General features: G+C 43.9%; 1 protein-coding gene across 3 annotated transcripts in view; it reads right to left on the bottom strand.

Annotated features, from left to right (window-relative positions):
• Positions 1 to 25255, bottom strand: part of SLC24A2 (solute carrier family 24 member 2) — a 276734-nt gene that overhangs the window by 28087 nt on the left and 223392 nt on the right. For all 3 annotated transcript variants that reach the window (XM_040238391.1, XM_040238389.1, XM_040238390.1), the window contains 2 exons: positions 16123 to 16221; positions 12860 to 12978 (listed from right to left, as the gene is read on the bottom strand). In XM_040238391.1, coding sequence (XP_040094325.1) covers positions 12860 to 12978; positions 16123 to 16221 — 218 coding nt within the window. The remainder of the gene's footprint in view (positions 1 to 12859; positions 12979 to 16122; positions 16222 to 25255) is intronic.

The following is a 25255-nucleotide window of genomic DNA, read 5'->3' as shown; positions in this document are numbered from 1 at the left end:
AAATGTAGGTGCTGATAAGATATCAATGAATGTCAGAACTCCAAATTAGGTGAAAAAGAAAGACTTGTCCTTTAGCATCTCTGTCCAAGAAAAATGTGCAGAAGTTTAGCTCAGGTTTGATATAGGATGAGGTGACAGGCAAGTACACCAAAATGAGGGCTTGAGATTTTATGGCCATTTCATTGCTTGATGTCACCCCTGATTCTCATAATGGTGGATAATCCTGTACTGGCTACTTCTAAAATGAATATCTAGGGGACACTGGAGGAGATGGATTAAGCCCTTTACAATCATAAACTTTCCTGAGGCTCACTTTAGCAAGCAATGAAACAGGAGGCGGGTTATTTCCAGACTCTAGCATTCCATGTTCAAAGGCCAGTGGAACCTCAGGGGAAGAATATGCCCAACAAAACAGCATCATCTTTGAACAGGGATGATGTGCTTCTCCTCCTATATCTGTCCTTTTTCATTATTGAAGGATTAAAAATACTCTCTTTGACAGAGGTGGCATGTTTTATTTTTCCAATTAGGTTTCCTTGGGAACCGGTGGAAAGGTGTGTGCGTGGGATGCTCCTAGAGAGAAAAGAAATACTGAAAGTGTCTTACCTAATGAAGGGATTGTTGGAGAAGGGATTAATAGACAAAGAAGACCCACTTGTGCTCCAGGACATTCCTTTACAATGTGATTGTGTTAACTGAGATAATCTGGGAAGAGCACTTAGAACTGTGTTTGGCACAGAGTAAACACTCAGTAAATGTTAGTTATTATTATTATTGTTAATAAATGGTTAGGAGAATAACTTCTTCAAAGATGTCCAGAAGAAAGAAGTTTGACTTGGTGAATTATAATACTTCCAAGCAATAAAATTCTATAATTCAATTTTTTCATGTGAAAGTGGAAACTGCAATAACTGTGTTCCCCCATATATCCATTCATCCAACACTTATTGAGCATTCATTGACTGTAGTGATGTCAACAATCTAATTTACTTTCCTGTTTGGTAAGAGGAATAAATAGAAGACCTTTGTAAATAAGATGAAAGGGAAAATTCCACAGCCCTAAGGAGAAAACGCTCTTTTATTTCAGTAGATAGGCTGTAAGCAGAGTTTTTATCTGAAACAAAGCTTCCAAGCACACTCATAATATTGTGACACCTTGATTCTGTGTTTTGTGCAGAGCTAAAAACAATACTAGAGTTGGAGCTCTCAAACGTAAAATTACCAAAAATGCACAGTCATACTTTAATACAGTGAAAAGCTCTGAAATCAACATCTATTTGGCAAGTAGAAGGTGCCAAAAAACATTCCATGAAGTGCTTTACCACCAAGGAAATCTATTAAAAATGAGATTTAAAAAAATAATAAATATCCATATGGTTACTTATTAGTCTGCTTGGGCCACCACAACAAACACCACAGATTAGGTGGTTTGAGCAATAGAAATTTATTATAAACTCCCACCAGAAATACCAGCTGCCTCAGGGACAGTAAGTGGTTTCCACCTCATCTTCATTTTTGTTTCCCTAGACCTGTTAGCCAATTAGTGTGGTCAACATACCAGCAGCTTTCACTTTGTCTGTTACAGAACTAGAATGTCATGCTTGAAATTCAAAAGATCAACCCATAAAAATTCTTCACTACTGGGTTGTGGATCATTTTGGTCTCACGGACCTAAAGACCTATGCTCAAAACCTCTAAGTGACACAGGGGAAAATGGATTTTGGGGACCCCCGAGCTATTGATCAGGGCTTGCCAAACAAGGTGTGTATGAGTCATTTTGAGAGCAAACTCTGAGTTCTGGAATGGGTCAGCAAAGGGCTATAAAGACAATTTCACTTGCCATTTGCCTTTCCTGTTTAAAAAGGGAATAAAAACAGGATAGCCATAAAGAAGAAAGTCTGTTAGACACAATGATGAAAAATCAGAGTTGCATTTGGAAAAATTCAGTTACTCAACTCAAAGATGAGTCCTTACTGACTCTTACGGACAGAGTGTTGTGTCCCTCCAAAATTCATATGTAGTGCTGGAGAAGACTCTTGAGAGCCTCTTGGACAGCAAGGAGATCAAACCAGTCCATCCTAAAGGAAATCAACCCTGAATACTCATTGGAAGGACTGATGATGAGGCTGAAACTCTACTACTTTGGTCACCTGATGAGAAGAGCTGACTCACTGGAAAAGACCCTGATGCTGGGAAAGACTGAAGGCAGGAGGAGAAGGAGGCGACAGAGGATGAGATGGTTGGATGGCATCATCGACTCAATGGACATGGGTCTGAGCAAACTACAGGAGTTGGCGATGGACAGGGAGGCCTGGCGTGCTGCAGTCCATGGGGTCACAAAGAGTTGGACACGACTGAGTGAACTGAACTGAACTGAGGTCATAGGAGCGAGACCCTGATCCTACAGGATTAGTGTCCTTGTGAGAAGAGACCTCAGAGAGCACTTCTCTACTTCTTCTTGCTCTCTCCACCCACACTCCTCACCCTTTTGTGTATGAAAGGCTCTATGAGAACAAAGAGAGAAGACAGCCAACTGCACGCCAGAAAGAGAGCCCTTGCCAGAAACTGAATTGGCTGAAACCTTGACCTTAGACTTCCAGCTTCCAGGACTAGATGAAAATAAATTTCTGTTGTTTAAGCTGCCTAGTCTGTGAATTTTTTGTTATGGCAGCCCAAGCAGACTGATTCGCACCTACCATATAGAGAGTAACCTTTTTAAAGTATCTTAATTTTGAATCTTTTTTTTTTTTTTTTGCTTTAAAAGAAATCATCATGTTCACTTGCTATAATTTATTTGAAGTCAATTTTTTTGGAGCATAGTTGCTTTATAATGTTGTATAATTCTTTCTTTAGTGCTGCAGTCTTTATTTTTGTAATTATTATTCTTCATTTTTAAAATTTATTTTAATTGGAGGGTAATTGCTTTAAAATGTTGTGCTGGTTTCTACTGTACAACAACATATGGCTTGTGAATCGGCCATAAGTATACACGTGTCCCCTCTGTCTCGAGCATTTCTCCCTGTCCCCCATCTAACCCCTCTAGGTCAACACAGAGCACTGAGCTGAGTTCCTTGAGCTATACAGGTGCTTCCTGCTGGCTATCTGTGTCACACATAGCAATGCACATATGCCAATGCTACCCTCTCAATTCGTCCCCTCCTCTCCTTCTCCTACTGTGTCTGAATGTCTGTTCTCTATACTCATATTTCCATTTCTGCCATGCAAATAGATTCATCAGTACCATTTTTATATATTCCATATATATGCATTAATATATGATATTTGTTTTTCTCCTTCTGATTTACTTCACTTTGTATAACAGGCTCGATGTTTATCCACCTCACTGCAACTGACTCAAATTCGTTCCTTTTTATGGTTGAGTAAATAACCCCTTTCCCACTCATTCTTTACTGAGTATTTGAGAAATCTCTTTTTGTTCCCTGAGTTTTTCAGTGTCTTTGCCCTCGTATTATTTACCAATACCTGTCATTCTCTTGACTCCACTCTTATCTCTATGTGTCTATCACTTATCTCTTTCCAAGAGATAAATCAAGGAGAGGTCAGTTACAAAGCATCTCTTTTGGGAAGGCAGCACCAACAGAGAACATTTAAATGTCACACAGATTTTTTAAAAAGTGATTAATCTCAGCCTATCTAGCAGTAGGAAATAATTCACCCCTCCTTGAAATACCATTTTATGGTTTGTTTTACATATAGATGGGGAAAAAACCTAGCATCAAGAATTTAGCATATCAAACACAAAATGATAAGCTTTCACTCAGTAATGGCAACCTGAAAACATTTCATCTATTTCTCCATGACTCTGAATTGAAACCAAGATTTCAAAATATTTTGCTGTGAGTGATAAAGCTGTCTGGACCCAAGTTTTCCATGAAGCCAAGAAACCATCTTATATTAATGTAAAATGGCATTTGGAGGGTCTGGTGAAATATAATTACTTTCCTTCACTTTGCATTTTGCCCAAATAATTCTGAGGTGCAACCTACAGACAAGATGGATTTCTTTCTGTACTGCTGCTATAAATTGGTTTTTGTATAGTTTTCATGGGCTTTGTAAATCCTGCTGATACAAATCATAGAAGATTTGTCAACATAAAAGCTACTGAAGAATCATAAGAAATAATTCAAAAGTCATTCTCATTGTTTTATCATCAATTGGATTACAGTTACTCACAGGACCAGTGATATTAATGTCAGTTTTTTTTTCAGGGTGGCAATGGAGTTTTTTTCTTTTTATTAATAGTCAGCCCTTAATGTATCTTATGTGAATAATTAATAGACTTTCTTTAAACTCCTTCAGAAAGCACAGTGACAAATGGTGTTATTAACAGTAAGATTCTAAGTGAAGTTATTATTCTCTGTCAATATTCAAATTTAGGCAGAAACTCAAGAGTCAGATCTATCTATTTCATTTTAACTGTGTTCAAAAGGCCTCTGTGTGGATCTTAAGCAGTTGGTAAATATTGTACAGGTCATCTGATATTGAAACTGGATCTCAACTTTTCCTTAAAAAATAAATGTATAGATTGAGAGAAAAAAAGTGTTATCTCCTTGGAAATAGAACCCATGTACTATGGCCTGGTAGATAAAACACTAATTTTTGCTTTTCCCCTGTATAGTGTGTACTAGGTTTTTTCGGATACTAATAAGTTTTTTTTTTTCTAAGGCGATCATAGATCTAACATGGCTTGGACCTTGAAAACTCCAGTCTGACGAAGAATCTTTGACTACTGTTTCCCTTTCATACTTAGGTCTTGTCCTCTCTCCCCAGCACTGCCCCGTGCTCCCCTTCTGCCAAAACTTCCTTTTCCTGAGTGCCAGAATGCTCTTATGTTTCATCAATGTTTCAAGAGATTGAATAATCTCACTAATAGTGGGAAATTTGGTCCTTAGCTGTTTTTAAACTTTGAAAATGGTTGACCTGGCCATCACACCACAATCATTTAGAAGAGACACTTGCTCTTTGAATAACAGGAAGGTTTGAGGTATGAAAACTCTCTGTTAAACATTGCTGGGCCTTCCCTGGTGGTCCAATGGGTAAGACTCTGACCTCCCAGTGCAGGGGGTACAGGTTCCATCATCCCTGGTTGAGGGACTAAGATCCCACGTGCCACTCGGCATGACCAAACAAACAAACAAACCTCCAAATCTTGTCACTGAGAAGAAAGTAAACATTTTCTAACTAAAGGTAATACTTTTGGAAGAAACACACCATGTGGACTCTGGATACCATCTGCTCGGATAATCTTGGGAGTCCTTATCAGAGCTAATGTTATGGACCAATGTTCATTATAAAGTCTTTCTACGGAGCTTTAAAATCATAGCTATAACTTTAAATGACAACAAAAATGCATTTTAGTTTTCTTAAGAGAAATCTAAGATTACGATCACATCCATCATCTTTCTCTACTCACCCTTTACTTAGTCACCCAAACATTTAAATCAGCACTATAAGAGCAGATCTTAAAAAACCAGATTGAGTTTAGGTGAAGACCAATGCTAGGCTGGGAAGAAATAAGTTAGAGCTGAAATTCCAGAGGGAGAAAGGAAGGGTTTAATATAGTAAGATATTATTTAAGTTGTAAAGTGAGAAAAAAAGAAGAAAAATGGGCATTTTATTCATTATCTATCTAAATATCCATCTAGTTATCTATCTAGACAAGTGAGTGTGTGTGAGTGTGTGTGTGAGTGTGTGTGTGTGTATGTGTATTCTCTTTTCCTAGGGATGTGATAATCTTAAATAAGTCTGTTTGCCCGCTGCTGCAACTAGGCAACTCTTAACCAAAGCAAAGACAATTTAGATTTCCCTAAGGACAGAGAGAAGTCTTAGAGGCAAAATGAAATAAAAGTTGCAAAATATAAAAAGCATAATACATGAAGAAAGAGTTAGATTTTCAGATTTCAGAATCGAAGAAATTTGCAAGGCCTTTCTCTTTCTCTCTTCCCACTGTGAGCAGGTATATAAAGAGTCTGGATGTGTTATGCCTGGAGGACCATGATGCAGAAAGGCAGGCAGCTTCCCTGAGCACACAGGCCATGTGCCATCACCTGGCTGTTGTCTGTTGCTGTTGTTGTTCAGTTGCTAAGTCGTGTCCAACTCTCTGTAACCCCATGGGCTGCAGCATGCCAGTCTTCCCTGTCCTTCCCTATCTCCCAGAATTTGCTCAAACTCATGTCCATTGAGTTGGTGATGTCATCTTGGCAAAATTAAAATGTAAGAAAATGCTGGGTTCTGGGTGGGAGAGAATATATTTTAGAATTGTCTTTCAAACGTGGATAAACTCTCAACATTGAAAATTTGGAAGGTCGGTAAATTCTCAGTGACAGCTCAACTCAGTTGTGTTAGAATCAACAGCATTCTATCAGCAGGCCTTGGGAGAAGATAATTAGCACTAAGCCATTTGAGAAGTCAAATTTTTTCTTGGTTCCACAAAATTTACGAATGAAGCAAAACTCCTGCAAAGAGAGAAGTGCTCACAGAGTGCTCTTTTAAAGTGCTCTTCATTGGCAGTGTAAAGTCAGGACATAAGGAAGTTCTCAGAGATGAGGTGTCAATGTAAAATTAGTTCACTTGTAAATATGGTTCTGTAAACAGCAGGTTCATTAGATGAAATGGGTTAAACTCTCAGGAGAGTATCAGTGGTGAGTGTGTGGTGTGTGGGCTCATCGTTTCCATTAATAAAGTTGGGAGGCACACCTCATTCCTCCTGGAGCTTGATAAAAATACAACTGGGAAAGAAAGAAAACTCAACAGTAAAAAGGCACTGAATTCTTTCTGTGAAACTATGCTTTAGGTGGCCCAAGTGTCCTGATTTCACACCTATTTTTCTGAGTCGAGAATCACAGCTCTAATTTACCCTGGTACTCAGTCATTCCAGCCTGGAAACTTCAGCATCACTCACAACTGCTTTTTCTGGTTCACTCTCTATGACTGATTTATTAACAAATGGTCTCAGTGCTTCCTCAGAAACAGCTCTCACATCCAGTCACTGTCAGCCACGCTACAACTCATAGTTGGTCTGAGGTCTTGTCATCTGGGCTACTTAACAGACATTTTAAAGAAAGTTTTACAAGTACTGCTAATAATGACAAATAATTGTGCAGTGCTTATTGTTCGCCAAGAACTGTTCTATGAGCATTCTAGTCTCACAAGGATGCTGTGAAATAGGATAGTATCCTTGTTTCAGAGAGAAGAAAGATGAGAACAGAGAGGTTAAGTAACTTGTCCAAAGTCACACAGCTGGGGAGTGGCAAATCTTGGATTTGAACTCATGCGGTCTGTCTTCAGAGACTTTTCTCTTAAGGGACTAATGCCCACTGTTTCTGTTTTTATTTAAACCATTACTGGTTTTAGTTGTTGCATTTTTTGGGAATAGGTAAAACAGTTAACTGGTTCAAAATACAAAAGGTACAGAAGGCTACATACTGAAAAATGTATGCAGAAGTCTACCTTCCACCCCAGTTCCTTACCGCAGACCGCTATTCGGTAGCAATCAGCCAGTTTCTTCAGCAGAATCCAAAGCAAATGCTTCCACATTACTGTTATTTCCTTCCTTTTTTCCCCTCTTACTAAGAGTACACTGGATGAACTTGGCATGTTGCCTTTTCCACTTAACAGCATATATTGAAGATCATTCCATATAAGTGCACGAAGAGCTTCCTTGTTATTTTTTTCTCTCTCTTTTTCTTTTTTTGGGTGAAGACTACAGATGGTTGAAAAGAGGGGCGGGCAAGCTTTTCCTGAAAAGGGCCAGATAGTAAATATTTTAGGCTTTCTGGGCCTTATGGTCTCTGTCACATATGCTGCTGCTGCTTTTATCTAAAGCTTCAAGAAGATAAAAACGTTCTTATCTCAGGGGTCGTTCAAAAACAGGCTGCAGGCCAGATCTGGCCACAGCACAGCTTGCTAGGACTTTCCTAGTGGCTCAGATGGTAAAGAATTCGCCTGTAATGCGGGAGACCTGGGTTTGATCCCTGGGTTGGGAAGATTCCCTGGAGGAGGGCATGGCAACCCACTCCAGTATTCTCGCCTGGAGAATCCCCATGGACGGAGGAGCCTGGCGGGCTACAGTCCATGGGGTTGCAAAGAGTCAGACATCACTGAGCGACTAAGCACAGCACAATTTGCTAATCTTTGTACCAAACGGGCTCTTACCTTGCCACCCTGGAGCCTACCCTCCCTCACTCTGCCCCCTTAGTTGCCATTCAGAAAGAGTTCTCTTCCTATCTCACAGAGCTGATGCTGCCACTCCATGGCAGCTCCCTGCTTCCAGCAGGGGGATGTCCGTACTTCTCAGGCAGAGCCACAACGCCCTTCCTGATACCCGTGTGTCTCCTCCCTTGCCATCCACTGCTCTGGTCCAGGCCTCATCAGCTCTGCCCCAATTCCTGCAGCCACCTCACTGCCCCACCACTGCCATCCACTTTCTTGCTGCACATCCAATCTCTACACCTCAGTGCAGCCTCTTGGATCTTTCACAGGTGCAAATCACACCTGGGAACCTATGGCAGCTTGTTGTTGCCCTGGAAGGAAGTCAACTTGCGTATCATGGTCCTCAAGGCAGGCCAGCCCTGCTGGGAGCTCACTGCCACCATCTTCCCTCCCTCTGCTCCTCACTCTCCAGCCACACTGACTTCTCTGTTCCTCAAACAAGTCAAGCTCATTTCTGCCTCTGTGGGTGCTGTTCCCTTGGCCTGGCTTGTTCTTTTTTTCCCAAGATTTTTATTTTTATTTGGATGTGGACTGTTTTTAAAGTCTTTATTGAATTTGTTGCAATATTGCCTCTGCTTCATGTTTTCTTTTTTCACTGCAAGGCATGTGGGATCTTAGTTCCCAGACCAGAGATTGAACTCGTACCCTTTTCTGCATTGGAAGGCAAAGTCTTAACCACTAGACCACCACAGATGTTCCGGCTGGCTTGTTCTTAAAAGTTTAGCCTCTGTTCAAATACCACTTCCTTAGTGAAGTTTTCCCTCACCTCCAACCTAATGGGGCCCCTCCACTCGCCCTCCATTGAGTCACAAGGCTTTATTTTCTTCGTGGCCCCACTGTTGTCCATAATTATGTCTTGGTTTCCATTTGCAGTCTCTCTGCTCTGCTAGAATGGTCCTAAAATTCTGCTAGAGTTTCCAAGGCCCAGCACATTGCCTAACACATACTGGATGAGCACTGAAAAGTTTCTGATTCAACAATGGAAGAATTTCAGCCCAACACACTTTTCCAAGTGGATTTCTCCTCCCTCCTCACCTCACATTTCAGTCTCTAGCTTCTCCGGCCTTTTCACCAATCACTGACATGAACTTCCCTCTTAAGGGAACATGTTGTCATAGCCTCCTTTTTTGAGCAACAAACTCCTACTCACTTATCAGTGCCCAGCTCAAATATTACCTCTTCTTTGAAGGTTTTGCACTTTTCCTCACCTGGGTCTTCCTCTGGAAGGCTCCCAGAACACTTTGTATACACTTTCCTGACATATGTGTGAAGGTCACCCAGTTGTGTCAGACTCTCTGTGACCCGTGGACTGGAGCCCACCAGGCTCTTCTGTCCATGGAATTCTCCAGACAAGAATACTGGAATGGGTTGCCATTTCCTTCTCCAGGGGGTCATCCTGACTCAGGGATTGAACCTGGGTCTCCTGCACTGCAGATAGACTCTTTATGTGACATACTGGGTCATAATTATTTACCTACTACAGATGTTTATTTATTTGCTTATCATACCCTGGATATACTCAAACATTATATATGCATATATTCTTTCTATATATAATTTTCATTTTAGCTACAATGAACATTTTACCTATAGGGAAGGGACATCTTGGACGCTACTTATATAGTAGGTATGGGCACATAGGGTTCCCTAGGGGCTCAGTGGTAAAGAATCCACCCACCAATGCAGAAGACACAGGTTCCATCCCTGGGTTGGGAAGATCCCCTGGAAAAGGGAATGGCAACCCACTTCAGTATTCTTGCTTGGAGAATCCCATGAACAGAGGAGCCTGGTGGGCTACAGTCCATGGGGTCGCAAAAGAGTTGGACATGACTTAGCAACTAAAGAACAACAAAATGGGCAGTAATAAATAATAGCATTTAGCTCTGTGCTAAGAGCTTTATGTATATTATCTCATGTAACTCTAATATCCCGAATGAGGCAGGTACTGTGATTATCTGTACTTTGCAGATGAGGAAACTAGAAGGTTTGATAACTCTCTCGTGTTGGCTCTGAAAATCACTGCCAGGCTGTCCTGCGGGCAGCTGGTGGGGTGGCTCTCTGAAGGCCTGTGTGCCCTTGAGCTCTCAGTGTATCAGCATGGTACATAAATCTGTCCTGTTACCCTGAGTGAGACCTGGGGACACAGCTCTGCTCAGAGAGGGGTTTGCTGGGGCTCTGTTAACCCCCTGCAGCAAGCTGCTTCTGTGTGGGGGGTATAGCTGTCCCTGCCAGCCAGACGGACAGGCATGGTGATGAGGGTGCCCTCTGCACACCTGTGACTGTGAGTCCCCACGGACAGCCAGATGTTCTTGGGGCCTGCCTCCTTCCGCCACATGCTGCAGACATAAGGTGCTCTGCCAGCTCACCCTTGAGCTAATGCGAAGGGACTGTGGGGCTCTGGGCAGGAGGCAGAGGAGACAAGGGCAGAAGGAGCTGCCGTGTCTCTATTTTCCTTTAGTCATTCCCCCCCCCCGCCCCCTGCAGCTTTACTGAGGTATAACTGACAAATAAAAATTCCATCTATTTAAGGTGTACAAGGTGAAGATAGGTATACCTCATGAAAAGCACAGCAAAGGAAACAACAGACAAATGAAAAGGCAACCTATGGAGTGGGAGAAAATATCTACAAATAATATATCTGATAAGGAGTTAATAACCAAAATATATGAGGAACTCTGACAACTCAATAGCAAACAATGAATAACCCGATTGAAAAATGGGTGAAGGATCTGAGTAGATATTCTTCTGAAGGCAACAACATACAAATGGCCAACACATGTACAAAAAGGTGCTTGACATCTTTATCCTTTCCTTTAAATGAAGAAATGTTCTTTGCATGTTTCTTCAGGGAATACAGGCAACAGGCAACAATGAGCAAATGTCTTCTAAGAAGCACAGACTTCCTCTGTTGCAGAGAGCATCCCAATGTAAAGGAGAAGGGAGAATTGGAATAGATTTGCTGTAGTCTGGCTTCATTATTAGCTCGTCGGGAAAATTCTCTCTAGAGAAGTAGGTCACAAACTTTAGAGCCATGCTACTCAAAAAGTGTGGTTCTTAGACCAGCCACGTCAGAACCACCTGGGAGCTCAGGATTGCTGCAGACTGGGGACCCCGCTCTGGACCTGACAAACCAGACCCCGAATTTTAACAGAATCCTCCAGGAAATTCCTAAACACATTAAAGTTTGAGCAACACCGACTCAAGGGTAACCAGTTAAAATGTAAATTTGGGACTCTATGCCTTAGAAATTCTGATTCCCTTGATGAGGGTGAGATCCAGAAATCTAACAAGCACCACCTACTTTTTTTTTTTTCTGCCGACCTTTTTGAGCAACTGTGGTCCTGAGGCCGTGGAAACAGTACAGATTCGGTATTTAGACAGTCCTAAGGCAACAGTCCCAGTATTCTTGCCTGGACAATCCCCAAGGACAGAGGAGCCTGGCGGGCTACAGTCCATAGCGTTGCAGAGTCAGACACTCAGGATTAGCTCTAAGAAGCGACTTAGCACACACACCCAAGATAAAATCTCAGGTCTAATCGCTACAAACCAAGTAATCCTGAATAACTGCTTCATCTTAAGCTTTAGCTTCCTCACCTATAAAACAGAGATACTAAATGTTTATACCTTCAGCTGGGAGGTTTAAAGTGATAGCACAGACAAAGCGCCTAGCGCTGAAGCCACGGCACACACGGTGTGTATAAATGTTAGGTATTGTAGCCATTAGATCAAACAGCTATCTAATGGTTGCAGCACTGAGTGGTGGACTGGACCACAGTACTGACTAATTTCAACTGCGGGGACAAAAAAGGCCAAAGGGGGTTAACCAAGGAACAACGCTGTGGTTTACTGTTACTTAATCATGGCCCTAGAGACACAGAGAGGATTAGACTGCAGCAGTGATCAAACTTTATCATCTATTAAAAATCACCAGGGATGGGAGTTAAAATGATGATTCCTTGGATGTGTGTGTAATGTATGACTGAGTGCCTTCGCGGTTCACCTGAAACGATCACAGCATTGTTAATCGGCTACACCCCAATACAAAATAAAAAGTTCAGAAGAAAAAAGTGCCGATTCCTGGGTGCTGCTTCTCAGTGATTCTATTTCCCATTGGATCTGGGATATGGACCAGGGATCTGCATTTTTATCCCCAGGAGATTTGATGCATGACTCCTCTAGTCTCACTCTGAGAAACAGTGGTTTGGAGAATGCGTGTGTGCGTGCTAAGTCACTTCAGTTAGGTCTGACTCTGTGCGACCCTACAGACCATAGCCCATCAGGCTCCTCTGTCCATGGGGTTCTCCAGGCAAGAATACTGGAGTGGGTTACTGTGCCATCTTCCAGGGGATCTTCCTGAGCCAGGGCTGGAACTCACATTACAGGTGGGTTCTTGACTACTAGTGCCACCTGGGAAGCCTGGCTTGGAGAATATGTGCACTTGTATGATGAATGAAGAGTCTGATGCATGCGGTGCCCTGGCTGGTACTGGGAAGTACACACAGGGACGGATGACTCAGGGGTCCTCTGAGCTGGGAGCTAGGGCCTCCGAGGAGAATGCAGGTCTATGCTATTATGCTAAAATATTGACTCACACAACAGCCTGGAGAGCAATGAAAAGCCGCTGTACCTGCGCTTCTGCAGCTTCGATGCTGTGGGAGAGATTTCCATTTTGTACTGGTTCCGAAGCATCACCGGAGGGTGTCATCTCCACTTCTGTGCTGGTGCTGTTTGGGAGCTCGATTTTTTCTGTGACAAAATTTAGACACACAGAAAGCAAGCAAATGGAGTCAGTGGGGGTAAGAGCCATATTGAGAAGAACATTCTAACATGTTGGGCCAAGGGAGAAGGTAGTGGCATCCAAGGGGTGATAAGACCCAGGGCTGGGTTGTGCCAAATGTCTAGGATTTTTTTGCCCCCTTGCCTTTCAGTGTACTCAGCCCTCCTCCTCTCTTTAATAGCTCCCTGGCATCCCTGCTGGCCTATGTCTGACCTTGAGTACCCGATCAACTCTAGGGGTATGCCTTCTCTAGACTGGGCAAACTGACCAACTTGCCATTTAAGAACATGAGCATGGACAGTTTAAAACCAAAACCATACCCAATCTCCACACTACTGTCTATACCCATGACCACATCCTGCAGAGATTTTCTTACGGCAGGATCTTTTCTACTGTAATTACATTCTAGAAAGGACATTTATTAGCTTGGGCTGCAGGAGACTTGAGTCTTAGGCTCTGCTCTGACAGAATCAGGTGGTCATCTCAGGCAAGGCCCCTCATTTCTGCAGAACCTTACCTATGCGATCAGGGGAACCAACTGGGTAACCTCCAAGGCCCAATACTTCTAATTCCCTCAGGATCAGTGGATGGAAAGTTCTACCAGGGCACTGGTGTTGTGGGTAGGGCAAACCTGGGAACCTGGCCTTCTTGAAATGCCTGGAGAATACTACTTAGGAGGTTCCACACTTGGGCATCCTATAGAAGACCAGGCAAAGGCAGGGAATGAACAAGTAATTGAGGTAAAAATCTGTCATTCCTGCCTGAGAAGCAACACTTGGCTAGAGTGACTCTCAGGTAATAGTTGCGTATTGGGACTTCTGGACACTGGGTATCACAGGCAGGCCTGGGTTCATACTCTGATGCTACTGCTTAAGCTGAGGGGTCCTTAGTATGTGACTTAGCCTCTCTGATATTCAGCTTCCTTATCTGTAAAACTGGGATGATACAGATTTAGAGAATGAAATTATGGTGGCCGGGGGAAGGATGGGGAAAAGGGATAGTTAGGGAGTTTGGGATGGGCATGTCCACACTGCTATATTTAAAATGGATAACCAACAAGGACCTTCTGTATAGTCTGTGGAGCTCTGCTCAATGTTATGCAAAGCCTGGATGGGAGGGGAGTTTGGGGAAGAATGGATACATGTATATGTATGGCTGAATCCTTTTGCTATTTACCTGACATTGTCACGACTGTTAATTGGCTATACCCCAATACAAAAGCAAAAGTTAAAAAAAATTGGGGTGATGATGACAATAGAACCACCACTGCTGCTCTGACTAATAACAATATGATCACAGGGTACACCCCTAGAGATTGCATAAAAAAATGAACAATGCTCTCAGCACAGTGCCTGGTACAGAGCGAGCGAAGAAGCAACATAAACTGTTCGGATCCACTTTACAGCACCTGACTTGCATTAGAAGATTTTTTTCCAGGGCTCAGAGGAACACCTGCAGGTGATCAGTGATCGGGCACCACTGAGGTTTTTTTGCCATAATTTCAGGGAGAGGGAAATATAAAGGGTTGCCCTCTGGCTGAGCTGGGTCAAGGCTTGGGACTTGTCAAGTCTAGGAGTTCGGCTGTGTGTGGTTCAGTGTCGGGGTCACCAGGAGTACCAGAAAGCTCATCGGTTTCAGATGTGGGCAGCTTCAGGCTGATCAGAAAGTATTAGAGTATTTCTAGCAACTTCAGAAAAATTAAACATTTCTATCACTGATAAAATTACTGGGAAATAATTTGAGAGTTATATAAAAATGGTTGAATTTGAAGGAGCCAAATTTTGGAAGTCACAGGGAATGCTATGTTTATTTTTGTATTCAGTTGTGGAATACAGAGGCATAAATACATTTGAATTTGGAAAGCCACTGAAACTCCAACTTCTTTTATCTTAGTAGTGATCATGTTTTCATAATGATGTTCTGCTGTGTGTGATTGTCTGTTTTTTCCTAATATGCTTGGTTCAGTTGTTTAAACTAAAAAATACTCAGTACCTTAGGAAATACTAAATTTGTGTTTGTGTGTCTGTTAGCTGAGTTGATACAACTTTAGGAACAGCCTTTAATGACCAAACAAAATGGGGTTCTGGGTCCCAAAGTGAAGTTAAGATGTGTAAGAACAGACATGAACACATGAGAAGAAGCGACTTCCCAGGAGTGAGAGCTAACATTTTAGTTTATTTCTTTTGAGTTTTTTTCCCCCCGTACCCAATAGAATCTTGACTGTTTCTTGGCCCAAGATTTTTCCTGAAGCTAGAAGTCAGGAGAACAGAGGAGACATAAGCTCTTCCAAGGAATGTCATATATTTTGAGTGCAACACTGTTAAATTTTGTCTGCAGATAATTTTAGTTTCTTGGGCCTCGTGTATTGCATAGATCCAGATTAGGGTAAATTTAGTCTGAATTTAGAATTTGAGAGCTACATTAGAGTCACAGACTGGAGAGAAGGAACATTATGTTCCAAGTTAAAATAAGACCACTAAATGTCACGATCTGGTCACAAAGGAACTCAGAAAAAGTCAACCCAAAGGGACCGGGGCTAGTTGCTGAATCCTTAAGAGGGGAGAGTCAGGGCCATCTTGCAGGGACCTGGGAACTCAGTTTAGGAGCAACCAAGTGAACATCTAGTAATTTGGTGGGGGTGATGTAGGAGATGTCATAGGTATACAATCTGGTTACCAAGCAAGAACTTCAGAAAGGGTACTCTCACCTTTTGTCAAGGATTAAATGACAGGTCTGTGTGTCCTCTTTTTGTGCAAGCTCCCAAAGGGAGTGATTTTCTACTCCAGTGGAGATGTATGGTTAAGAGGTAGTATAAATTTATTTTAAAATTTTTTACTTATTTAACATTATTATTTATTTATTTTAGATGGCTCCTCATAGAATCATTTTACTCTTTTTAAAGTTCCCCTGGGAGTAGGTGACGTATTGGGTCTGTTCATGCCCTGGACCCACCAGGGGAAGTGGAACTCTTTCGGACGTCCGAGAAAGGGCCGAGTGACAGGGTTCTGTGTCTGCACTGAGTTGGGGTGCCCACACTAGGTCCTGCTTCTCTACCCGCTGCTCCATGCACTCCAGGAACGAACAGCAGGGTATGGACATCTCCCTGTACTCACCCACGTGATTGGCAGCCCCGTTCTGCCTCTCGTTCTCATCCACCTGACATTTCTTCTTGGCAATCTTGTGGAGAATTGAAGCCTTTTCTCTGAACCTCCCTGAAGCAAGAGAAAGTAATGGAAAGGAGACGGGGTGAGAAGGACGAGAAAGAGAGAGGCTCCTGGCAAATGGTGAGGCTCCGGCAAAGCAGGCGCCTAGCTTTCTTAGCTAGGGTGTCGTCCAGTGGTGACCACTCCTTTCTGCCTAACTGAGAGGCCCTAGGACCTGCATGAAGAGTACTTTCTTACCTTGTGGGTCCCTCAGCCCAGTTCTCTACTTGACAATCTCAAGCTGCTGGGTCACATACAAAAGGTTTCCCTTGGACCTCTTCCCTCCCTCCCACTTGCTTACAAAAAACAAAACACCAATCCTCACCAAAACTCCCTCCATTGCTGTGACCCCGAAACAGGTCTAGACACAGAACCGCTCTGGAGGCATGGCCATTTCTCTGAAATTAGATGCTCATCCCAGGATTGGCTTTTGACCGTGGAAAGCCAAGCCCAGGGGTCCTTTGATTTGACTCTCGTTTTCAAACATGTATCTTAATTAACACTGTAGTTTCTAAAGGAGTCGGGAGCATGCATTGCAGTCAAATTAGCTGAGTCAGCTGCAATGAAAGCATCAAGGAGGCAACTGGTTGCATTTGGGGATTCAGGGCAAAGGATGATCGACTAAGCACAACAAGTAATGTCTGTGGGTGATGAGACGCTTAGGGAAAGGTTCTGGAAAAAATACCATTTTCAAAGTAATCGTTTTAAACAGCTGTACCACAAAAGTAATGCTTCATTTCTTCTCCATTACTGACATAATTAATGGGTAAATGCATGCAACAAGCACAGAAAAAAAAAAAACATGCAAAAGTGTAGAGATTAGTGAAACATAGCACATTTTTCTTTCTTTTTTAATCCTTAATTCCCACCGCCCCTCACCCCCATCCCTTCCTCCTGGGATTATTCAAGGCACAAAGGAGCGTCATTTTAAACTAACTAATTATTGCCTACATTTAGATGAGTCCCTGAAAATACTGTAACTCCTACAATTTTCCCACTAGGCATTTGCGGTTGGCTCGGTTCTCTAGCAGGATATTAGCATGGGAGCTTATTCTACTTTTCTAGAACAGATCCCAACCAAACCAAATTAGCCTCAAACTAATTTCTCCTGGAGAGTCCATCCTCCTAGGATGGGACACGGCAGGTTGGCATCCCCGCCCCACCCCGTGGACGCAAATCCAGGGGAGTGATCATAGAGGTGACTTGTGCGGCTGGTTGGGAACGACAGAAGCAGTAAGCTAGAGACGGACCAGCTGACTTCAGTGGTGAAGGTGACGCAGGAGAAGCTCCTTCTGCTCAAAAGCTCCGTTAGCCTTAAATCTAGATGCCTGCTTTCACAAGGTAGCCTCTAGGATGTCGGTCCCTTAGTCTAGGTAATGAATGTGCCCCGCTGGACACATTCTTCAAGGAAAAAGGAAGAGGAACATTACACAGAAAAAAAAGTAGGTCAGTATGTGGCCTGGGTTGCATAAGGAATGAGAAAGAAGGATGAAGTGATGGACATGATGTGTCCCTTGAGAGACAGTGAAGGTAAGCTGGAGGGTATTTACCATGCTGGAGGGTATTCTGCATTTAGCTATTTCTATTTAATCGCCAAGGAAAATCTGGGGAAGAAAGAGGGGAAGGAAAGAAGTCTGGGGACTAGGAGAAGGAGGAGATAAAAGGGAATAAGAACGGAGAGAAAAAGGAGAGAAAAAGAAATAATTCAGTAATGAGGAGGAAGGCAGGGAGCTGGGACTGTCTGGAGGTTGCCCAGGCAGCATGGTTGGAAGACGCTTTCCTGTCTTATCTGGGGACTAGGTAGATGGATAATGGAGAGTGATTATCAGCATTTGGCAGCCTGAAGCCTAAGGAGGGGTACTACTTGTGTAAGACGACTCTAAGAAGTCCTTAAATCATCTGCTGAAAAGCCAAGAAGATGAAAAGGGAGGTTCTGAAATGTTATAGAAGATGATGCTTCTACTAATAAAGCCACTCTGTGGACTCAGGGTCAGTCTTTGAACTTAGAACAATCTGCAGCTGTATGATCAACCATGGCTATTTAAAAATTATATATAAGATAATAATAAAATGAGAGAGCATTCAGAAGAGGAAACAAGCTTGGGGAAATAAAACCTGAAATAAACCAATCCAAGTCAAGCCCGAAAGTCATGAATCATGGCGGAGAAAATCACTGATAGTTAATCACGTGTTGTGTATGGTTCCAAGGATCTTTTCGGAGCTCAGATGAATGCCAGAGACAAAGGAGAACAAAAGGGCCCCCACAGCATGGAGGGGTGCAGCCGCTCCCTCTGCCAGGAAACATCTTTCAGAAAAGGGCTGGCCACTGTCACTCGAGGGCTGGTTTCCCCAAAGTCTCTAAAGGAGGAGTGCGAGAGGAGAGGAGGAGAATTGGGATTTCTCAAAATATTTTCAGAGACCAGCGAGGGTTTTGTAGGCTGTGTGCATCCCTCTTCCCACTGCCACAGCACCTCAGGTTTTCTGTGTTACGGAAAAGTGGGACAGACTGACCTGACCTGTCTCCTCTTGGGGTTCAGCCCTTGGGCAGAGGCTGCCTGGGGAGTAGGTCTCATCCACCCACTGCTTCTACTTCTTTAATAGAACTTCTGTCCCAGTTTGCAGGAGCTGGCTGCCGTTCTGCTGTGAGGGTGCTGACAACAGAGGCTCCAAGGCATAAAAGGATTTTCCCTTTTCAGAGACTGGTTTCTAGAAAAGCAGCAGTGGAAGGCCCACCTTCAGAACTTAGCACACAGGGGGATTCCTTGAGGGTGCTGGAGCAGACTCGCCAGGAGGGCACCCTCATTCCAGCCCCAGGATACCCCTGGGATCGCCACGGGGCACCTTCTGAGAGAAGCTGTGACGATGAGGCTGGCAGGACAAGATGGAGCACAGAATGTGATTCTCAAAGGGGCCCTCTGGGTGTGCTGGTCAGGAGGACTGGCACCTTCAGGACCTGTTCAGCCTGAAGCCACACACTGAGAGATCACCCTGTATTGGGAACAGCACAATATTGTGGTTAAAGGGATATGATCTGGGATTCCCAGGTGGCTCAGTGGTAAAGTGGCTCCTGGCAAAGCAGGAGACGTAAAGATACGCAGGTTTGATCCCTGGGTTGAGAAGATCCCCTGGAGGAGGAAATGGCAAACTTGCTCCAGTATTCTTGCCTGGAGAATCCCACGGACAGAGGAGCCTGGAGGGCTCTAGTCCATGGGGTCATAAGAGTCAGACACGACCAGGCAACTTAGCATGCACGTGGATGTGTTTTGAGGCAGCAAGGCCTGGTTTAAGCCCCAGCTCTCTCCCGGGCTCTGCTAGGTGGGAGTTGATAAATCCCTGAATATTTCTGAGTTTCAGTTTTTCCGTTTGTTAAATAGGGATGCTAACCACTGACTCCTGAGTTAAATGCAGGGCTTAAGTGAGAAAATACCTATAAAGGGCTGCCCACAGCACCTGGCATTGGGAGAACTCTGTAAACAAGAGGAAAAAGAAAACCCAACAAACAGCCCAGGGGCAAGGTTACACGGCCCTGTGCTGCGTGAGAAGAAGCCTTGGCATCTTCTCGTCTCTCAATTAGCGGTATCTGACCTGACAGTGTAAGCATCCCGCAGGGCCTCGCTGGATTGGTGTTTAGTTTTCCGTGATTCCTCCAAAGTCAGTTCCAAAACTGATTAGAAGGATCACTTTATATCTCCTTGAAATTGAGAAGGTCAAGGCGAGGGAGCTGGCCCTCTGTGTTTTAAACTCTGATACCTTTGTGATCTTCAAATGGAAAGACAGTGATCAGCTTTCTCCCATCACCTGTGAGGACAGAGTGCAGGAAGGGCTGTTGGTATTGCACAGTGGATTTGGGGTGGCTCCAAAGAGCTTCCTGAAGCACCAGGGCTTTGCCTCCTCTGTGTCTCAGGCTCAGAATTCTAAAATAGCAATAATGAACAGAACACCCAGCTCAAACAGTTGCTGGAAGACTTAATGGTTTAAGACACATCAGGTATTTAGATGGCCCTGACATACAGTCAATTACTCAGAAAGGGTTGTTACTATTATGGAAGTGAATGCAGGATCTTCACGCCATAAATTACTGAAGATGAAAAGCTTGATATTTAAAATAGAATGGAGGCTTAGCAGCCTCTGGTGCAAGAGACCTTGGCTGTAAAGGTACCACTTTCACTGACTATTTTAGGCATGGATTCCACGTTGGCATAGGGGTTGACATGGACAGATCTAAGAAAAACAACTGTAACTGTGTGCCTAGGGATAAAGGAGACATTTTTGAGCAACTTTTCAAGGTGAGCGAAGGAGTGATTTTCAACATGTTTTGAGGAGACTTTAAAAAAATATACGCTGTTGCGTGTGAACCTTTAAAGTATATTTTTATATAGTGACAGATATTTGTATACTTAAAATCTTAGAAATAGCAAACTCGGCTCAAATCGTGAGGCACCTACGTCAAAACCTAGTACACAGTTTCAATATAGTTTAGCTTGGTCTGAAATTTGCAAAAGAAAACCAGCTGAGTGTTCTCAGGGGAGTGTGTGTTGAGGGGGTGGTAGGGACGCGTGGGAGGAAAAGATCAAAGCAGAAGGGCTTATTATGAAGAAGAACAAATTTTGGAAAAACAACCAGGCATCAAAATCCTCAACCGATCTCTCTGCCATAATGCAGGAGCTCCAAGCTGTGTCGCAAAATCACCTTTGGAGGTTCTGTTTCCTCCAAGGTAAAGCATTTTACTTTTGTTCTGCCGTTGATTAATGAAAACAGCCCCTGGAAATTCCTTCACATCCCTCCCACTAAGTCATCAGCAGCGCCCCAACAGGAACGCTTTGGGCTGGAGATGAGATGAGCTCCTGGCTGCCACAGAGCATTCTGAGCCCCAGCAACACGGAAGAGACAGGACCAGAGAGATTTATTGATGCAAAGGGAGTGGTCACACACACCTCGGCAAACAGACCTTGGTTTGGGAGAAGAAAAGGAAAAATGAAACAGGAGGGAAAACTCAGTGTGTTTGAAATTATTTTTTGTGTTTTCAGTTCTGCCTTTCCTGTCTCTGTCTTTGAAGTTTATGGCTTGGCTGGCAGCTTAAAAAGCATCAGGGCACCTGAACTTTCCTCCTGTTTATCCTTTTTTTTTTTTTCTTTTTCTGGAATCAGAGACTCAGGTCAGGCAGCCAGGTCATCGTGACTCTGAGAAGCACTATGAAAGCAATGTGGCAAAGAGCAAACACTGACCCTCGGGGTCATTGTGGGTTCCTCTCTTTCTCTCCTACCTCACAAGCTATCTATCAGCAAATCTGGAGTCTCTGCTTTCAGCGTATTTCAGAGCCTGACCACTTCTCGCTCCCCGCCTCCCTGGGCTGAGCAACAATCCTCTGGCCTCCCGGCCAGTCTCTCTTCCACCATGTCTTCCCTGTCCCCTGGGCTGGTCTTATCCCAGGGTCATTAGCGGTTAGGTGACGCCACTCACTCCTCTGTGCAAAATCCTGCAGGGGATCCTTAGGGAGAAATGAAAACCAAAGTCTTGCCAATGACCTGGAAGATTCTGTCCAGTGAGGCTCACCTTGACCCTCCTGCCTTGTCCCCTCCCCCTCTCCGAGCTTACTCTGCACCAGCCACGCTGGCCTTCTTGCTGTTCTGGAAAACACTGTGCTCTCTCCACCTCAGGGCCATGGCCTTTGCTGGTCCCTCTACCTGGAATGTTCTTCTCCCAGAGATCCATGGGCTCCACTCTCTCAACTCCTTCAAGTGCTGATTTGCTGTTCATTGTTGTTCAGTTGTTCAGTTGTGTCCGACTCTTTGTGACCCCGTGGACTGCAGCACTCCAGGCCTCCCTGTCCTTCACCATCAAGTACTGATACTTGTTTATAAATGTCACCTTCTCATTGAAGCTGCTCTGAGCAGCCTATTTAAAGGTGCAGCTTTTCTCTCCAGCACTTGCTACCCCCAGCTTATTTTCTCTAAAGCATTTTCCACCACCTCATTCACTGTATCACTATTGCTATTGATTATCTGCTGCTTCCCATTAGCAGTCAAGCTCTGTGAGGGTAGGAATTTTCATCCGTTTTGTTCACTGCTGTATCCCCAGTGCCCAGTGGGGCTCAATCGATCCTTGTGTTTGTGGTTTCCAGGCAAGCTGATCAAGTTTTCACAAGCTTCCTGTTGGCTAACAGGCCAAAGTAAATCCTTTCAGGTCCACTCAAGCCCAGTGCCCCAGTAGGGCTAAGGGTCCATATATAGAGCCTAGGAACTGTCTGAAGTAAAGAGGAGAAAATAGGGTGGACCAAGTTCATGTTCCAGAAGTGAAATACAGAGGGGCACCCAGTTGCCTCCCTTCTGTACCTCCTCCCCCCGATCAGGTCCCCAAGGTGGGCACTGCAAGGAAGAGGAGGAAGATGCAAGAGGAAGCACAGTGAGCACAGCAGAGAGTACAGTAGGGCAAGCTGAGCTCTGGCTCCTCCTTCTGTACGAAGATACTCCTCATTTGTCGAGGCCTAATTGAAGGCATTACCCACTCAATGGACATGAGTTTGAGCAAACTACGCGAGATAGTGAAGGACAGGGAAGCCTGGCATGCTGCAGTCCATGGGGCCACAAAGAGTTAGACATGACTGAGCGACTGAACTGAACTGAACTGAAGGCCAGACGCGAAGTCTCTCTACTGATACCCACGCTCTCCTTCCCAAGTGGAAATCTACCCACTGCTCTCAGGGCATTTTGTACTCATCACAGCCCTTATTTCAGTTTGCTGCCAGCCTCTCTGCTTTCCCCACCAGAGCGCAGGCTTCTCGGCGGCAGGGACCTTTTCTCAGCCATCTGTGTATTTCTCTATGCCTCCACAAGTGTCTTAGAGTCATGCTTGGCACATCTCATTCACTCAATGAATTATAGTGAAGCTCTCCCTATATTAGCTCCCCAGGGAAGTCTGAGCTTTTTTTCCAAGTCAGTACAGGTCACAACCAATCTTCCACTCTGCAAATATTAACCAAGCCTGTGCTATGAATCAGGCAATTTTTTGATAATAAGATCCATCTGGTGCCCTTGTAGGGTTCACAGCCTGGAGCCAGAGAGACAAGAAACAAGGACTTAAGATTCATGCTGTAATGGTGGGGGCCTTCTCCAGAGGGCATGGAAACTCAGAGAATAAGGTTCGAAGATACCAGACACTGCTTTGCAGCTTGGGCAAGTAAGGTCCACTTGTATTCCACAAACTGTCCTTCAGGGGCAGCTTATTCATCTAATAGCATCTGGCCTGATTTTTATTCTTAAAAGCAAAATATTAAAAATAAAAGTCTTGTCCTGCATAAGAACATAGAGTTTACTTATTTATTCTAAATCTACTTTTGAGATACAACCCTCAAGTTATTCTAATTTTTGCGAAGCATCATGTATAACCAATTATAAGGTTCCACTGACATGAATGGAAATCAAACTAGTATTGTAATAAAGTAATTTATAAAGCATCTTTAGTAAATATTTTGTGAATGGACCACATAATAAGGATGATTAACATAATTTAACTGTAGTATATTTACAGGCATAATCATAGGACTAGTTTCTGTAATTAATAAGAATATTTACATAATCTCAAGCTGTGGCCAAACTCATCATATAGTGAAATCAAACAGCCTGATTTCCTTATTAAGGCTTTTAAAAATAATTTTCTGTAAGAATGACCTTTGGAGTCACAAGTAAGGCTCAGATCTGTCCAGGTGTGAATTGGTTCTGTCATCTCTCCTAATGGGGTCACCTTATCACTGGAAATAGGGTGCCTTCCTAAATATTTTGGAAAATTTCCAATGTATTTCAGAAGTTGGTATCTTAAAGAATGAAATTCTGTCCTTCAATCCCAATTTCTTGCCTTTTCAGGGACTTTGCCTAATCCGTCATCTTTAATCCTTCCCTTTCTCCTCAGCCGATAACCATGCTTAAGTCCTTCAACGTGGCAGCCTTTCTCTCGACTCCAGCTATCCTAGGGGCACTGCTCTCACTTGCTTTCTCTTTATGGCCAAACCTCTGGAAAGGTCAGTCTGTGTGGTGCCCCTGCGTCCTTAGGGCTCCTTCGGTCACTTCTTAACTCTGCATCTGCCATTTGTCAGCATCTCACCACTGAACCTATCCTCGGCCACTATTCACCTCCACTTGCCTGGCTCTCTTAGTGGCATCTGGTATTCCTCATTCCCTTCCTTGGAATCCCCTTCGATGTTCAAGGACCCCCAAATGTGCCCCATATGTGCCACCACTCCCCAGGGTCCTCTCCTCACTCCCCCTTCCTCACATTCTCCCAAGGGATCCAACGGACCACTGCCCGACTACTGAGGATTCCCACATTCGGAACTCTGGTCCAGGTCCTCTCAGCCACCGGACTTCTGAATATCATCACTGGGAAGTCCCTCTCATGCTTAAACTCAATGTGCCCCAAACTTCCTTATATCCTCTTCCTTCCTAGGAATCTGCTCTTCTGCTTGTATTTTCTATTGGTGATTTCCTCACTCCCTAGGTTTTTCAGTCACCTTAGAGATCCTCCTCTCCCTCATATCCAGTGAACTGCCAAGTTCTTTTGAGTCTACCTTTGAACAATTCAGATCTGACCTTTCCTGCCTGGACGTCGGTTATCGCCTCTTAATTGCTCTCCCAGCTTTTAATCGCACTGCCTGCATCCTGTTTACCCTTCGCATGACTTGGAATGTGTGCTCAGTCGTGTCCAGCTCTTTGGGATCCTATGGACTGTAGCCTGCTAGGCTCCTCTGTCCATGGGGTTTTTCAGGTAAGAACACTGGAGTGGGTTGGCATTTCTTCCTTCAGGGGATCTTCCCAACGCAGGGATCAAACCTGTGGCTCCTGCATTGGCAGACAGATTCTCTAACATTGTGCCACCTGGGAAGCCCTATGGCTTGGAATGCTGTTTATTTGCTTCTAAAGACTCTGCTTTAGGCATTTCATCTTTCAGGAAGCTTTTCTCAAGTTCCTTTCCTGGGCTGGCAAGGTACCTAGGTACCTTTCTCGATCACAACACTCTGATACCTATGCCATCACGGCAGTTCTCATAGAAA

This window comes from Oryx dammah, unplaced genomic scaffold (assembly GCF_014754425.2).
Source record: "Oryx dammah isolate SB20612 unplaced genomic scaffold, SCBI_Odam_1.1 HiC_scaffold_1, whole genome shotgun sequence".
NCBI lineage: Eukaryota > Metazoa > Chordata > Mammalia > Artiodactyla > Bovidae > Oryx > Oryx dammah.
This window is presented reverse-complemented; position numbering and strand designations above follow the sequence as displayed.